Consider the following 16,829-nt stretch of genomic DNA (forward strand, 5'->3'; position numbering starts at 1 on the left):
TGCATCTACAATCTAAGCATTTACAGTAATGTTTCACTTTTTTGCTATGCATAAGTGAAGAAAATACACCATCTTCAGTACCAGTATGCAGAAACAAACAGCTTAAAATTTCAGTTTTAATTGGGTTAAGTTTACACACAATACCAGTGAGCGTTTTTAGGCCCATCCATACATATATTACAATTTACAAGCAGATCATGCAAACATTCATCAGAAGCATTATAAAATTACATGCACCAAAGATTCTGCTTTGAGAAAGCACCTGTTCTAACATTCCAGTATGCTAGAGGCTACTGCTGAACAGCTTGGGCAATGAAGATTTTATCTTTTTAATACCATAAGTGATGGGAAACCAGCATACATTAAGTACTTTGGCAATTCAAAATGTAATTGTTTAGCTCTTGAGAGCTCAAAGTACAATCCTTAGAAATGAACAACCCATCAGGTAGGCCTGTACTAAGATTGCAGGGACATTCACGGCTAAGGTAAGATTCAAACCCTAGACCTCTGTTCATGCTCTCTCCACTTTCAATAATTTTACATAGAACACTGATGTATAAATATCAGGGTTGGGTTTTTTAAAAAAAATATATTATGTTTAACACCTGAATCTAGGCACTGTAAGCTTCAAAGAAGTGATGAGGTTAAAACCATTAAAACCACAAACATACCAAATACAGTTTAAAATGGGGAAACACATGGCAACATGTAAACAGTCCTACATTAACACAACCTCCCTTTCTCCCTAGGAGTGGGCAATATAAGGCACTTGAGGATTTTCTTTAATCTCAACCTCCATAAAAGCCAGTGGCTAGTCCTCATGACTGCCAAGATGCCTCTTGAACACATTGACAGCAGAAAATGGTATTCTATAAGGGAACCAACGCAGATCTCTCCGACACAAATCCAACACAGACTTGAGTGGGCTTAAGCCTTTAAGAGCACAACTCTGTGCTGCTGCCTCTAATGTTTCTCTTCTCATGCTATTTTGCCTTTAAAAACAGGGATGGGCAACCTGGAAGTGCCCCTCCCCCCCCAAGATGTTGGACTTTCAACTCCCATCACCCCATGCCATGCTGTCCAAAAACACCCAAAGGGTCACAGGTTCCTCATGCCTGTTTTAAAAATCTTATCAAGGCAAAACGTTTGGTGCCAATTCCACACCTGAGCCAGATTTGAGAGATCAAGTAACAACCACAAAAGTCATCTCAGCAATTACAAATTTAACATGTTTATTTTGGCATCAGCTTCCTGGACCACAGTTCAATCAGATGCAGGGGAAGGCTGAACTGGCAAGCAGGCGCTTGTGGTTTGTGTGCAAATGGGTACATAATGCTTGCCAATCTGCATCTGCTGCAGTTGAAATGGACCATAGTCCACAAAAATCTTTTATTATAATGAAACTTTTTCGTCTCTAAGGTGCTATAAGTCATCTGGAGGGCTGCATGTTTCCCAGCCCTGCCATAGTATCAAGAGTTTCCAAAAAGAGAGAGGATAGAACAGGGTGGTTGGAGACACCCCCCCCCCCCGGCAGATTCTTACTTCTAGCCAGGCCCCATCCTTTCTCCCCGACTACTTAACTTCTCACCAGTTTCTCATAGATTTTACCAAGACCCAGCAAATCCTTTAGACTGCTTGATCTTCGCATACTTCTGGGTCAGGTGGGGTGAGGTGTCGGCAATCTACAGTGAAAATGGCCAGAACACCTACTTCTTCAACAATGAAGAGTGCTTTATTATCAAACAATAAAACGGGTGGATCTGCAGGGGATAGGAACCTGTTACAGCAGGGGGTGCTCCCATCCTGATGGATTCCCAAAACACACAAGGATATTAAAAAAAACCAAGCAAACACAAAACGGAGATCTGAGCTGTGGATGGGTGTTGAGGGCATAGAAAACAGATAAAGCTACACTGCAACGATCCCCTCTCCAAGCTAGCAGCAAAGTAGAAAGGCGACCATATTTCCTTGGTTTGAGAAGCCCACCTCCCCATCATAAAGCAAACCACCCCAAGCACACAGGATTGGCACAGAGCTGCCGGACCGAACCCAGGGGGCTGGACTAGATGATCCTTCCCAACTATAATTCTATGAAGAGGCCATGAGGAAACGCAGCTGGTGACAGATCCAGAGGCGGCCTCAAGTTAATTTCAGTTCCTTCTCAGTGTCTACAGCAGGGGTTGTCAACCTGGTCCCTGCCGCCCACTAGTGGGCGTTTCAGGATTCTAGGTGGGTAGGAGGGGGTTCTACAGCACAAGCTGAATCCTCCTTCCATTGAGACTGGTGGGCAGTAAGGAAATTTTGCCATCAAGAAAGATGCATTAGTGGGCGGTAGGTATAAAAAGGTTGACTACCCCTGGTCTACAGGGAAGCAGGAATTCCCTGCCTGCCCTCTGGACTTGTTTGAGGTGGGAAGCAGGCTGCCATTCCTATATTCTTGTTTTCACAGCAAAAACAAAATGCAGGTATGACAAGAAAAAAACCTATCCTCCCCAATTCTGGGGAAGCAATAAGGCACTTCATGATCACAGGATAAAGTTTGTCTGTTCCAAGCTCCTTTCAAAACAAAAACCAAACGTATTTTTATTTTAGCTTAGTTTGTTTGTTTTTTGGCCTAGCAGTCCTAGAACCACAAACAGGCCTCGCTCCATGGAGATCAGGGATGTAAGACACTCCCTGCAGCTGAAGCCTTTGTGCAACTGTCTGGATTTTTGAGCCTCCAAGGCTTTAAACCGCAACTCCCCCCACCTTTAAAGTTTAGACCTGGGGTTCGATTTGAGGAGCAGCTGCATGTCCAAGAGGGCCTTCTCTAGGTAATGTGCCATCCGGGCTGCATTTGTTTCGGCGCAACTGTTGAAGGCCGAGATGGCAAAGTTGATATGTTCGTCCATGGGGTTGTAGCAGATCCCGTAGCCATCTGGGACCACTGGGCCGAAACACATTACGCAGTCAGTCTTTGCGGGGACCTACAGAGGAGGGGGAGGAGACATACTCATTTGTATCAGTGGTCCCCAGGCTCTTTCAGGACACCACCCCACTTGGTTTCACCAGAAACCCCCCGCCTCCATAAAAAGCATTCAGAATAGCGGCTTGCACAACCCACGAAAGATCATAACACAGTAAAATTCAAAACAGTAACAATTAGCTGCACTTTTATTCGAAATCTAACTAAGGTTATTTAGTTTAATTCAACAAGTCCACATGTCCCCTCCTTGATTAGTCAGGCGAGCTGCTGTTTACCTGGCTGGTGGAGAGCTTGAAGTGCATGGCAACAGCATACGCAGTATCCATAAACAGTTCGGGCATGCTGACAAGGTCCTCAATGGCCTGGAGCTTCAGCCCCAGGAGGTGGCGATCTATTGCGTCCCCTCTAATTGCCTAAAGGGTTGAAAGAAACGCATTGCAAAAAGCTACACCAACAAACAATGGGCAGCAATGCTCTCTCTGCAGCCAGATACAGCTATAGCACCCAATTTTTTATTTTATTTTATTTTACTGCACTGCATTTTTATCCCATACTTTCTCCAAGGAGCTCAAGGTAGTTCTCCCCCTCCTTGTTTAATTCCCACAACAATCTTGAGAGGTCACCTGAGGATCTTCATGGCCAAGTGGGGGAATTTGAACCCTGGTAAATACTTTAAATAGATTTTTGAAAAAGGGATAGTAAAACATCAGCAGGTGGGGGCTATCTGGGCAAATAGATTTCCAGCAATTGGTGGAATTCAGGTTCCTTCCACGAGGTGGGTGCCACTGTAGAGTAGACTCTACCAGACAGATTTCTGCAGGACAGGCATGGCCACAAGGGCTTTCTCTGACAGTTAAAGTGGGCTAGTTGGTCTAAATTAGGGCAGGGGAGAAGGCTCTCTCCTGGATAACTTGGTACAAGTAGGGATATGAAGGGAATCCAGTAAAAGTTGGTCCTGATCTGCACCAACCTCCTGAACAATGTGTGAATTGGTTTGGGTGTCCACTCAGCAATGGGCATATAGATGGATCCTCACTCACCTTATGGATCTCATAGGAGGTGGTCCAAGGGCTACCTCTTTTGTTGTTTTCTTGTTTTATTGAAGTAATTGCAAGCTCACTAGCAGGCAAGACTCCTGCTGTGACACACTGAAAGCCCTTCCTTCTAGGCACCTATTGGAGCACCAGAGAATCTGCTCTGTATCAATGAAGGGTGGCTCATTAAGGCAAATGGGGCATTATAGGAACTTACCATGTCAGTGTAGGCACGATGAGCCTGGGTGGCTTGTCTCAGTAGTTCCACCTTCTCCAGGTCCTGAGGGAGGAATGAGAAAGCACAGCTGCCGAAAACTACTCCATTTCAACAGCCCACCTGCCTAACAAGAGTTCCAACTCTTTCATTTATTTTCCATTCTGCATTTGTAAGAACTCAATCTTCTATTGTGGCAGCACCTAAACTTTGGAACTCCCTGCCTACTGACATCGGGCAGGTGCCTCCACTGCACTTTTTGGTGCATGCTAAAAACATTTTTGTTTAGACACACCTACCAAGATATTTAGAGAGACGCAGGTGGCGCTGTGGGTTAAACAACAGAGCCTAGGACTTGCCGATCAGAAGTTCAGCAGTTTGAATCCCCGTGACGGGGTGAGCTCCCATTGCTCGGTCCTTGCTCCTGCCAACCTAGCAGTTCGAAAACACATCAAAGTGCAAGTAGATAAATAGGTACTGCTCTGGCGGGAAGGTAAACGGCGTTTCCGTGCGCTGCTCTGGTTCGCCAGAAGCGGCTTAGTCATGCTGGGCACATGAACCGGAAGCTGTACGCCGGCTCCCTCGGCCAATAAAGCGAGATGAGCGCCGCAACCCCAGAGTCAGTCACGAATGGACCTAATGGTCAGGGGTCCTTTTACCAAGATACTTAGAAAGTCAATGCAAGTTTCAAACTGTTTTTAGGCTATTGTTATTTTAACTTTTTCAGAGTCTAAGATTATTGCTCATTTTTCTTACTGATAATTCTATTGTTTTATTATTTTTGGAAAATCATTTTGAAGGTTTCTATTTTTTAAACAAACAGAATGGATACCCACAGCAGAGGTGCACAAAGGGCTTGAGGCTCGCAGAGTTTTCCTGTAAATTTGCTAGGGAGAACTCTGTGAGAACACTCTCCTTGTGCCCTGACAGGAAGAGGGTGTATCTATTCATCCTTCTCCCTGCCTGGGCACATTCTCCTTTCTGCTCTTCTTAACTCTTCCACTCTTCTCCAGCAAAATGAGAACATCTGCTAGGGGAAGCTTGTTGAAAAAAAAGTATCTTAAATGGTTCCTAGAAAGAGCAGATAGTGGGAACCTGTCATGTATTGTCATGAATTTCATTCCACAGAACAGGGGCAACCACACTGAAGGCCCTGCTCCGAGTTACTGCACAGCAAGCTTCTGAGGTCTTTTAAACTAGCAGGAGAAGCTCTCCTGCAGACCACAGTGACCTACTGGGCATATAAAGGGATAATCCTTTATATACCGAGTAGGTTGCTGTGGTCTGCGGGAGAGCTTGTTCTGCTAGTGACCTCTGAAGTACAGTAACCTGGTCCTAAGCAGTATAGTGCCTTATAGGTTAGCAGCAACACCCTGAACTTGGCCTGGTAGCCAAGGTAACTTTTCACACATCTGTGCTGACTGTTCTTCATCAAGAGTATTATTCTTCCAGTAAAAAGGGTCATCACAGGAAACCTCTCCCCAGACCCTTTAAAGCTCAAATGGTCTTTGGGTAACATGGGCTGTCCCATTGCTCGTTGTCTGTCATATCGCCAATCTCAAGCTAAGATCGTTTCGGTGATTGATATGTAGTGAATAAAAGATGTTTATTGTGCGATCCTAACCATTTTTACATAGAAGTAGGACCTACTGAATTAAGTATGGATTACTCCCAGGTAAGTGGGGCTTGGATTACAGCCTCTCTTAGTTTTAATAGCCATATCTCAATTTTCTATTAATATAATATAGAAAGTAGCTTACAATGAAAAACAAAGATACGGTATACTGAATATGAAACATTAACATTTTCATAAAAATAGCAAGGAGAACAGGTATGTTCCAGCAGAAGTTTCTGGGCCTCTGCTCCACCCTTAGGGGTTTCACTTCCTTTGGTAACCATGAAGCAGGACTTCTCTCTATGATCACATTTGGGCTGCTCTGGTTGCCAAGGACAACAGTCTCTATGGTAGTTCTAATTGCTACCTGTTATCACTGGCTGGCGGACAGATCTTCATTTAACAAATGAAGCCTTTATTCATAAGAGACCATTCTGAATGGTTCGATCCAGCATGGTTTATAAGTTCTGTTTGGGTTCCATCCAGTGCTGCATGAGCTGAAGGCCCTCATGCAATGGGGAACTTCCCTCTTGCTCTCCATGGGGAGGAGGGAAGCCATCTAAGGGTCAATATGGGCAGCAAAGGAATCCGCTTTTCCCACCTGCTTGCCAGAATCATCCATGGCTTGCACAAACTTGAGAGAATCTACAGAGGCAGAACGGATCGTGTCTGTCCGGCCCAGGCGAAACATCCGGAGTGAGGCACTCTCATAGGTGGAACAGGCCTCCCCATACATCCTAGGAGGAGATTGACAGAAAAAACAAGCAGAAGAAACAGCCAGCAGATCAGAAATGACTCTCTGAAGAGTTTGAGAGAATGCACATCAGGTGAGCCCTGCTAGATCAGGCCGAAGGGGACCCATCTAGTTCCAGCATCCTATTCTCACAGCAGCCTGTCAGAGAGGGTCCTTTTACAGGTATTTTTGAATACCCCACAATTACTGGGTTCCCATTAGTCTCCTTTGCTGGAAGTTCTCAGGAAGGTTTCAATTTGACGCCTTTCAAATATCATTACTGCTTATTCTTGTGCCTTTATTTTTGCAGGGGGCAAGGAGTGTCACAGAACCTTTGGGCCTCTGCAGCTGCCTGTCGCATCTCTGAATGAACCCCTGCTCCTTCCAAAGCAGTGCACCTTGCAGGGACGCAGGAGGCAAGTTCCTCCTAGAGGAGGGAACCCCTCCTGAATTTAAAACTGAATGCCTTGGGGTGCGGGACCGGAGGATGCCTCAGAAATTGGGAAATCATTCCTCTATGGAATTTGGAACCCGCTGGCTCTAGGCCAGGAAAGTAGCCCTCCAGCCCTCTCTCTCTGGCCCTTGGTATTCTCCCCAGACCACACCCAATGCCTTGCTTTGCACTATCAATGGGTTCTGATGTGCCAAGAATGTGTTCTTGACATCTGATAACAGTCCTTGCTTGCCTTGTTAGAGGGTAATGAGTGTGTTACACTACACTATTACACTAAGTACTACACTAAGGTAAACTTATCATTTGTCGCTCTCCCACTTCCCCCCCAGCATGCGGCCTCCCGGAAGGAATGCAGCCTTTGGGCTGAAAATTTTCCCCTAACCCTGGTTTCAGTATGTTCAGACTGCATAAACTGTCAAGCAGACCCAAGAAAGTTGTTGTGAATGTTCTGATTGCTACTAGAAAGTAAAGTAGAGCACCTGTCCCCTTCCCTGTCACCTACCTGTAGTAGGCCAGCTGCAAAGCAATCTGGATAAAAGCATCTGGACTGATCTTTTCCGACTTGGGGAAATTCTTCCCAAACTGGTGGAAGACAATTGCACTGATATCCAAGTCTTGCACCAGGCTGCAGAAGGACAGAGGAAGACGTGCTTTCTTGAGATGTTTATCAATAGGCTGGAGAGCTAGATGTTTCTAGCAATATCCCTGCTGGTATCTCCATCAGCTACTGCTCCAATGCTTCCTGCCTGCTACACATTTAACTTAAGAGGACTAGGAGAATGACTGGCCCTTTAAGAGACTGCAGATTACTTCTTTCTGCCCCACGTCTGTGCTACCGCATGCAACAGCAACAAAAAAGATAATTACTCTGAGCCCAATGAAAAGATCTTCAAGATTCTAAACAGCCCCTCACAGGAACTAGAAACTTGATTCCCCCCTCTTCATATTTGCTTTAAGTGGAAGCTGAGATAGCCAGTCTCCATCCTGTGTTGGCATGACTCTGGGGAAGTCTTTTTCCTCTTGTTCATTCCTGAACCTGTCTCCTCTGGAAAACTCCTATTGTGCCCCATGGATAACTCACATGTTAAGGTTCTGTTTCGCTTTCTCGATATCATTCTTCACTTCTGGGGTGATGTTAAACCGGAGTTTCTTAGGCATCGGCAAGGGAACCATGGGAGATCTCACCAATTCTGGTTTCTTTCTACCAAAGAACAACCACCAAAGAGATGTTAAGAACAGAAGGTGGTGTTTTCAGTTATGAGCATCACATCCTATACAACACAGCAAAGAACAGGATCCTGGATGCATAAGACCCTGCTTCATGTGCCCCCTCCAAGGGAGGCATGGAATGTGGCAAAAAGAACAAGGTCTTATCAGTGGTGGCTCTCTGGCTGAGCATTGCCTTCTCCTGTGAGGTGAACTTGGCACCATCAATATTAGGCACCAGGCAAAGATGGTCCTGTTTACCTATGCATTTAGGTTTTAATTGGGATTTTAATGGTATGACAATGGAAGGCAGGGGGAGAGAACAACATGTCTTGTTCATGCCCCTTACAACTTATAATATCCTGAAAATGGCATGGCTCCCTGGCACTCCATAAACAGAAGAGCTGTTTTTATGTGTATGCCGCAACATTTTGCTGCAGGCCCATTTGTGGGAATAATATTCATTCACCTTACAGGGCTGGTGTAAGGCAGGGGTAGTGAACATCAGCCCTGGAGACTGAAGTGGTCCTCTGAAAACACCCCCTCAAGATCTAACAAATATGGAGAGTAAAGGCTAAAAAAGATTTATAAAATAAAAATAAAATAAACACAGAGCTGGAGAGGGTGAAAAGGTTTAAACCTTCCCACCATGCCCAGAGGCCTGGTCATCTGTTGAGTGTATCCCCATCTGCACACATGAGGAATGGGAGGCTATGCACAGTCTTGGTGGGTGTTCTTACATGTAAGTTTATACAGCAGGTCTCCTGCAGGCTTGTGTGGCTGCGGCTGTGGGGTGGCCAAAGCCGGCATGAGGCCCCCAAACAATTGGCCACAAATGAATGCAGCCCTTGGGCCATAAAAATATATATATATACAGCCCCTGCTATAAAAAATACTATGAAGTAATATATGTGCGGGGACGCGGGTGGCGCTGTGGGTTAAAGCCTCAGCACCTAGGGCTTGCCGATCGAAAGGTCGGCGGTTCGAATCCCTGCGGCGGGGTGCGCTCCCGTTGTTCGGTCCCAGCGCCTGCCAACCTAGCAGTTCGAAAGCACTCTCGGGTAAAGGTAAAGGTAAAGGTACCCCTGCCCGTACGGGCCAGTCTTGACAGACTCTAGAGTGGTGTGCTCATCTCACTCTAAAGGCCGGGAGCCAGCGCTGTCTGCAGACACTTCCGGGTCACGTGGCCAGCGTGACAAGCTGCATCTGGCGAGCCAGCGCAGCACACGGAACGCCGTTTACCTTCCCGCTGGTAAGCGGTCCCTATTTATCTACTTGCACCCGGGGGTGCTTTCGAACTGCTTGTTCAGTCCCAGCGCCTGCCAACCTAGCAGTTCGAAAGCACTCTCGGGTACAAGTAGATAAATAGGGACCGCTTACTAGCGGGAAGGTAAACAGCGTTTCCGTGTGCGGCTCTGGCTCGCCAGAGCAGCGATGTCACGCTGGCCACATGACCCGGAATGTCTTCGGACAGCGCTGGCCCCCGGCCTCTTTGAGTGAGATGGGCGCACAACCCTAGAGTCTGTCAAGACTGGCCCGTACGGGCAGGAGTACCTTTACCTTTAATATATGTGCATTATATAAAACAGTGGATCCCAAACTCGCCCCCCCCCCATGGACCACTTGAAAACGGATGAGGGTCCTGGCAGACCTCTTAATTATTTTTTTCTGCCTACATACTAGATGCTGAATGATTTTTAATTGTATATTTATTGCTTCTTTGATTTCTTATACATCACAGTTTACTGCAATTTGAATTCCATAGAATTCCAAACTGTAATGCGATGAGATACTGGTACAGTAAGCCCGCATCTTATATGCATTTAACTTGTGTGCATTCAGCTTTATGTGCTCAGCGATTAAAAAAATTAAGGGGGTGGAAAGTAGGTAGGCTATATGTGCTTTTGGCTTCAGGTGTGATTCCTGGAACGTAATCCCCATGTAAGTTAAGGGCTTACTGGACACAACAGAAGCAATAGCCAGAGTTAAAAATGAACATGAGCACTTAATGTGATGCATGTGCCGTCTCCTGTCTTTGGCTAGAAATCCACAAGTATGCCATGGACCACCTGAATGCAGCTTGCAGACCACTGGGAACCCATGATATAAAAGATAAGTATTATCATGAACAATCCATCATGGGCACAGCCACTTACATTCCCATGAGGAGAAAGGATCACATTCACAGAGAAACAACAGAAACTTACGTATAGTTCACAACATGATCTAGTAGGGCGACAATAGGGGGACCCTCCGAGGGAGCATGTTCGTACACCAAACCACATGAGCCATCCTCGGCCACGATAAACTGCAAAGCAATTTTTGAGACAGTGAGAGAAGGGCTGAACAAGCCTGAGGAGGGGCAAGGAAGCTCATAATGGGGATCTTTTTTCATATTATGTTATGCCAACCTTTATGCCATGATCTACAGTAATAAACCATAGAAAAAGTTCAGCCTGACACACACCTTTGATAGAAGATAGATAGATAGATAGATAGATAGATAGATAGATAGATGGATAGATATGGAAGGGGAGCTATTTAAGGGAAGAGCTGTCTCAGTGGTGGAACTTCATCCCTGATGTCTCCCTACAGTGAAGCTAAAACAGAGTTTTAAACCTTCATGGAACTGCTGTAGGAAATAATTCTATTGCACTTTAGCCACACATCCCAGCACCCACCTGAAGCGTTTTATCAAACCAGCGGTTCCCACTGTTCCAGCGACTACCCCCACCGTGCAACATCTGGGCAGCCACACGGCTCTTGTAGATATCGTCTGAGACACGGGGCATTGGTGCATCCAGGCAGACAGTGAAGATACTCTTTTCAATTGAACGCACAGACTCTTTGTTGGTTTTGTCTGGAGAAAAAAGTCGGGTGGGGTGGGGTGGGGAGACCAGAAATGGTGCAAAACATTTTACCACACATTTCTCCACGTGCATTCAATAACCGTTTATAATTTGGTCTTAATATACACTTTTTCTTTTTGCAAGTAAATTTCCCTAATACAATGCAATTCTGCATGCTTTTTAAAAATAATTAAAAAAACCAATAGAGCTCTTATTAGTGCACATTTTAGCGTATGCATTTTACAGTCCATCTCTTGGTAGTATCAGAGCTATTTTCAACTATTTTTATATATGGAATTGTTTTTAAATGTCTATCATTGGTTATATATGGGATTGTTTTTACATTTTTATGGTTGGGACTGTGTGTGGGTGTGTGTGCACGCGCGCGCACACACAAACACACTTTTCAACATAAAATACAAGAAAGAACAAACTAATCTAGGTTGGAATTGTTTTTATTGTGTTAATCCACCCGGGTACCCAATGGTGGTTAAGAAATTTATTGTATTTAAACAATTTATATACCACTTGACTACAAGAATCTCTCTGTGGTTTACAAAAATACAATATAACAATATAAATCCACTGAAATGAAAAAAATTGAACCTCAACAAAAATGCCCATTGGAATAAAAAAAGTAGGGGTTGGAAGTTCAACAGGAAGAGAGGGTCTGTCTGACCTTGACTGGAAGGGAGCTGCATAAAATTAGGCCCACAGTACTAAATGCCCAGTTCCTGGTGAATATGCATCCGAGCCATGGGGAACCACAAAAATATTTTATTGTCCACCTTATGCAGTTGGAGAACTGCATCAACAAACCCTGAGATGGACATGTTTTCAAGGATAACTGTGTTTGGGCTTGCATATTGTTCTGGGAAGTGGGAAGGAGGCTGGGCCAAATTTCAACCTTCACCCCCACCTGCTAGGGAGGTACACTCCCGTCCCCAGTCTGGCATCTCCTTCCACAAGGGTAAGGCAGCCAGTTCAATGGCACGGGTACCATTTCAAAAGACTGACCCTTGATGAGGTTATTGTAGGCCTTGGCCCAGCTGTTGCGATGGTTGGTGGTCAGGATCCCAATTGGCTCCTTGTTGGTTTGGAGGGAGGTGTTCCAGATCTTCTCCAGCTGAATAAATATCTGGTCAGTCGTCAGGGGGCTGCCGTCGCTGCTGTAGACATCCAGCTCAAAGAACTGGGAAGAGGGGAGGAGAGGAGAGGAGAGTCTGGTGCCTGGCACTTATATTTATTCATTCAAAATAGAGCAAGTGAGGATCACACACACAAAATGCTGAACTTGGTCCATCAAATGGCTGACGCGTTTCCCCCTTACACTTGAACTTGAGGACATCCAGTGAAGCTGAATATTGGAGGACAGATAAAAGGAAGTCCTTCACACAGTGCATACTCCCAAGCATCTGAAAGACCGCCTCCTTCCCTACAGACCCTCTTGGATGCCGAGATCAATAGAAGGGACCCTCTTGGTGGTTCCTTTTAACTTAAAAGCTTGGGAATGTCAGTGCCCCAAGGAAGGGCCTTCTCTGTGGCAGCCCCTAAGCTGTGGAACTCCCTCCCATCAGAGGTGCACCTGGCACCTTCATTACACAGCTTCCGGCAAATGATGGAATAAATATGCTTTTCTTTGCCCTGGCTTTTGACACTTGAGGTGTACAGTTTTAAGACCCACCTTACTTATGTGAAGGTAAGTTATTTATATTGTTTTTAATATTTTGTTTTAATGCTGTAACCTGGGACCTTAAGATGAAGCGCAGAAGTAGTAAATAAATAAAGCTGCACTATGGAATATTCTCCCACATGAAGGTAGAGATGGCCACCAACTTGGATGGCTTTAAAGAGTAGACAAATTTGTTGCATATATCAATGGCTCCCAGTCACAGGTGGTTATTCTCTGCCTCTATGGTTGGAGACAGCAATGCTGGGAACCACAGGGAGAGTGTTGCTCTTGTGCTTGAATCCTGCTACCGAGTTTCCCATAATGGGCATCATGTTGCTACTGCTAGGATGCTGGACTAGATGGGCCACTAGCCTCATTCAGCAGGGCTCTTCTTGCATTCTTATTTTCATTCTTGTTTTTGGAGTAGTAAGGTAAAGGTAAAGGTACCCCTGCCCATACGGGCCAGTCTTGCCAGACTCTAGGGTTGTGCGCTCATCTCACTCTATAGGCCGGGAGCCAGCGCTGTCCGCAGACACTTCCGGGTCACGTGGCCAGCGTGACAAGCTGCATCTGGCGAGCCAGCGCAGCACAGGGAACGCCGTTTACCTTCCCGCTGGTAAGCGGTCCCTATTTATCTACTTGCACCAGGGGGTGCTTTTGAACTGCTAGGTGGGCACGCGCTGGGCCCGAAAGACAGGAGCGCACCCCGCCGCGGGGATTCGAACCGCCGACCATGCGATCGGCAAGTCCTAGGCGCTGAGGTTTTACCCACAGCGCCACCTGCGTCCCTTTGGAGTAGTAAAGTGCATCACAAAACTCAGATGTGTGCAGAAACTAGTAAGGGCATTCCAACCTGCTTATTAGGCTGCTTGTGTGAACTTATTTAAAAATGTGAACTAAACAAAACCCTCCAGCAACCCTATGCCTACCCCACCTTTATACAGAGATGGCACAGGGAATGGGAAGAAAAAAGGAGCATGTGGTCTAGTCCCAAAACTTCAAATTAACTGAGAGCTGCCTGCATACCTGGAAGTTGTGGACTACAGTGATATGCGTTGAAGGCTTCTTTCCTTTTGCGTAATTCACAACAGAGTCCCGTTTGGGGCCAGGGATACGGCAGGAAGAGAGGATTTGGTAGTATTGGTTCATGCAGAGGGGTTTCCCACCCAGGTATTCCACAGGAAGTGTCTCACTGGTCAAGGAACAATGAAGAGAAAGAAGATTCAAAATTGTTGTTGTTGATGATGATGATATGCTGTCTGTCTGACTGGGTTGCCCCAGCCGCTCTGGTCTGCACAGCTTCCATCAAAATATCAAAACATAAATAACCTGAAACACTGAAAACCTCCCTGTACAAAGCTGCTGTCGGACGGCCTTCGAGGGAGGCTGTTTTATGGAGCCAGGTACAGTTCCACAATCAAACATTCAGTTTTGTCGCAGGGATGGGGAACTCGGGTCAAGAAAAAAACATCACTATGGCTCTGTTTTTGAAATCAGGGCAATTGACTCAAGGAGGCCGTTTCAAATGTCAACAGATCAGACAAAGGTGTGTGTGTGTCTGCAGGAGTGTTCACATGTTACATTCAGCAAGTGTACAATCTGTGTCCACAAACAGTTGAGCTGCACAATTCAACAAGTGTACCCTCTTTTGCACAAAAACCTGTACCTATGTGGAGACATTGTGTACCCATGTTCTGTGTAACGTGTGAACAAGCCTTGGTGTGTATAAGACAGGCAGGGGGATTATTTATTGCATTCCCCCCCATCTTTTTCTCCAAGGCGCTCAAGGTGAACTACATGGTTCTTCCCCTCCTCATGTAATTCCCACAACAACTTTATGAGGGAGGTTAGGCTGAGAGCAGCACCAAATTTAGGGCAGTGCAGGCAGGGTGCCAAGTCGAGGGGGCACAAAATCCGTAACTGAGAAGATCCATTTGGAGGTGCCAAATTTTGCCCTCGCAAAGGGCACCATGTTACAAAAGATTACCAAAGTCCACCCGCTTCTGAGAGGCAGTGACTGGCCCAAGGCCACATCCAGTGAGCTACATGGCTGAGGGAGGATTTGAATACTCCTGATATATTCAGAATTACCGTATTTTTCACTCCATAAGATGCACCAGACCACAAGACGCACCTAGTTTTTGGAGGAGGAAAACAAGAAGAAAAAAATCTGAATCTCAGAAGCCAGAACAGCAAGAGGGATCGTTGCTCCAGTGAAAGCAGCAATCCCTCTTGCTGTTCTGGCTTCTGGGACAGCTGCGCAGCCTGCATTCGCTCCATAAGATGCACACACATTTCCCCTTACTTTTTAGGAGGGAAAAAGTGAGTCTTATAGAGCAAAAAATACGGTAAGTCTTGCCTGTAGTCAATTAGATTAAGACTAAAACCCTAACAGAGCTGAAATACGTACTACTGAAAATAACAGTGTATTGCTATCCTGTTTTCTTTTGTTGTTTACTCTCATGCAGGAGTTTGAATTGTGGGGCAGAGATCTGCCCTTTTGTACCTAAGCATCATGCCTACAGATACTGCAATACGAACATATATTTATTTAAAACGTCGTGACCCAGCGCTCTTCAGCCAAAAAACAGCTCCCAGGGTGGCTGATGGCGATTAGTTATAAGACAGCCTCTGCCCTCAGACTTACAATCTAAAGGGCACAGAAGGAAAGGAAAAGGAGAGGAGGGAGGGATGGGGGGGAGTGAACCACTGGGAGGGTGGGTGGGAAAGAAGAGGCAACTCACTTGTCAATCATGGTTTTGAAGTCCAAAGCCCCCTCAATCAGCTTTGCAGCAAACCTGCAAAAAGCAGAAAGCAGTGGGGAAACGGAGATGTAACACAGATTAAACAGGAGGAGTGCAAGAGCTCGTACCTTATGCAGATCCTCAGCCAGCAGCCTTATACCTAAAAACACCTGGAATCCCAGTCTAGTTTATACATTCCGTAGAATCACACGATAAAACTGTCCCATTTTTCAGGTCCTGCTGGGTGCGTGTGCCTGCTGCATGTCTGAACGCAGCTGCATAATGGTCAGTGGGGATGGAGTGACACAACTCCCCACATGTAAGAGCTGTTCGACAGTGGAGCAGATTCCCAAGAGAGGTGGGGGGATCTCCTTCCTTGGAGGATTTTAAGCAGGGGTTGAATGGCTATCTGTATGTTGGAGTTGAGAGTCCTGCATTGCTGGGGGTTCGACTAGATGACCCTCAGGGTCTCTTCTAACTCTACGATTCTGTGATTCTATGTAAAAACCCAGCATGGTTCAGTTTAGATTTCTTTCTGATGAAAATGCACCTCCCCCGCAAATGCACACGTGTGTGTGCGCGCGTGTGCACACACACGGTGGTTTCCCCCCCGAATTCCTACAATGAAATAACATTTAAAGAAAAGAAAAAATCCAAGGAGCCTTATCTGAGAGGATCTACAAAAATGCAGGGCAATTATCTTAACAGATAAAACTATTACACTTTAGCAAAAGAGGCAGCTTTAAAAAGCTATCAACATATTTACTAAGAGTTTGAATCCATTTATTTTTTATTATAATATAAGATATAGATACAAAAAAGAGAGAACAGGAGCCATTTTCAGCCAGAGGGCCACATTCTGCCATGGGTTACCTTCCAGGGGCCACATGCTGGGGGTGGGTGGAGCGAGAGAAAAACGTGGGCAGTGCAACAGACGTGAATGGTTTTTCCCCAGGAGACTATGTTCTAGCCACAATAAGGTCAGAAGGCTATATCCAACGCCATACTTAGATAAGACCCACAAAAGCTGACAGAAATTAATTTGCATGTGCCTACCACAAATGAAAGCGACGGAGGTGGCGCTGTGGGTTAAAGCCTCAGTGCCTAGGGCTTGCCGAAAGGTCGGCGGTTCGAATCCCCATGGCGGGGTGCGCTCCCGCTGTTCGGTCCCAGCGCCTGCCAACCTAGCAGTTCAAAAGCACCCCCGGGGGCAAGTAGATAAATAGGGACCGCTTACTAGCGGGAAGGTAAACGGCGTTTCCGTGTGCGGCTCTGGCTCGCCAGAGCAGCGATGTCACGCTGGCCACGTGACCCGGAAGTGTCATCGGACAGCGCTGGCCCTT

At 46.0% G+C, this 16,829-nt stretch overlaps 1 protein-coding gene and 1 long non-coding RNA gene across 3 annotated transcripts in view; one reads left to right on the forward strand and one right to left on the reverse strand.

Annotated features, from left to right (window-relative positions):
• Positions 1-102: 102 nt before the first annotated feature.
• CRAT (carnitine O-acetyltransferase) overlaps positions 103-16,829 on the reverse strand; it is a 31,089-nt gene continuing 14,362 nt past the window's right edge. For both annotated transcript variants that reach the window (XM_083423705.1, XM_083423704.1), the window contains exons 4-14: positions 15,487-15,540; positions 13,769-13,934; positions 12,088-12,262; positions 10,903-11,081; positions 10,429-10,529; positions 8,097-8,216; positions 7,518-7,640; positions 6,430-6,565; positions 4,217-4,279; positions 3,241-3,378; positions 103-2,966 (exon numbers count right to left, since the gene is read on the reverse strand). In XM_083423705.1, coding sequence (XP_083279831.1) covers positions 2,751-2,966; positions 3,241-3,378; positions 4,217-4,279; positions 6,430-6,565; positions 7,518-7,640; positions 8,097-8,216; positions 10,429-10,529; positions 10,903-11,081; positions 12,088-12,262; positions 13,769-13,934; positions 15,487-15,497 — 1,428 coding nt within the window. In that variant the 5' untranslated portion in view covers positions 15,498-15,540 and the 3' untranslated portion in view covers positions 103-2,750. The remainder of the gene's footprint in view (positions 2,967-3,240; positions 3,379-4,216; positions 4,280-6,429; positions 6,566-7,517; positions 7,641-8,096; positions 8,217-10,428; positions 10,530-10,902; positions 11,082-12,087; positions 12,263-13,768; positions 13,935-15,486; positions 15,541-16,829) is intronic.
• LOC310669791 lies at positions 6,576-7,448 on the forward strand. The gene is made up of 2 exons (XR_014507393.1): positions 6,576-6,655; positions 6,872-7,448. It is a non-coding gene; the product is annotated as an uncharacterized lncRNA (long non-coding RNA).

Source organism: Podarcis tiliguerta, assembly GCF_965153285.1.
Source record: "Podarcis tiliguerta genome assembly, chromosome: Z".
Taxonomy (NCBI): domain Eukaryota; kingdom Metazoa; phylum Chordata; class Lepidosauria; order Squamata; family Lacertidae; genus Podarcis; species Podarcis tiliguerta.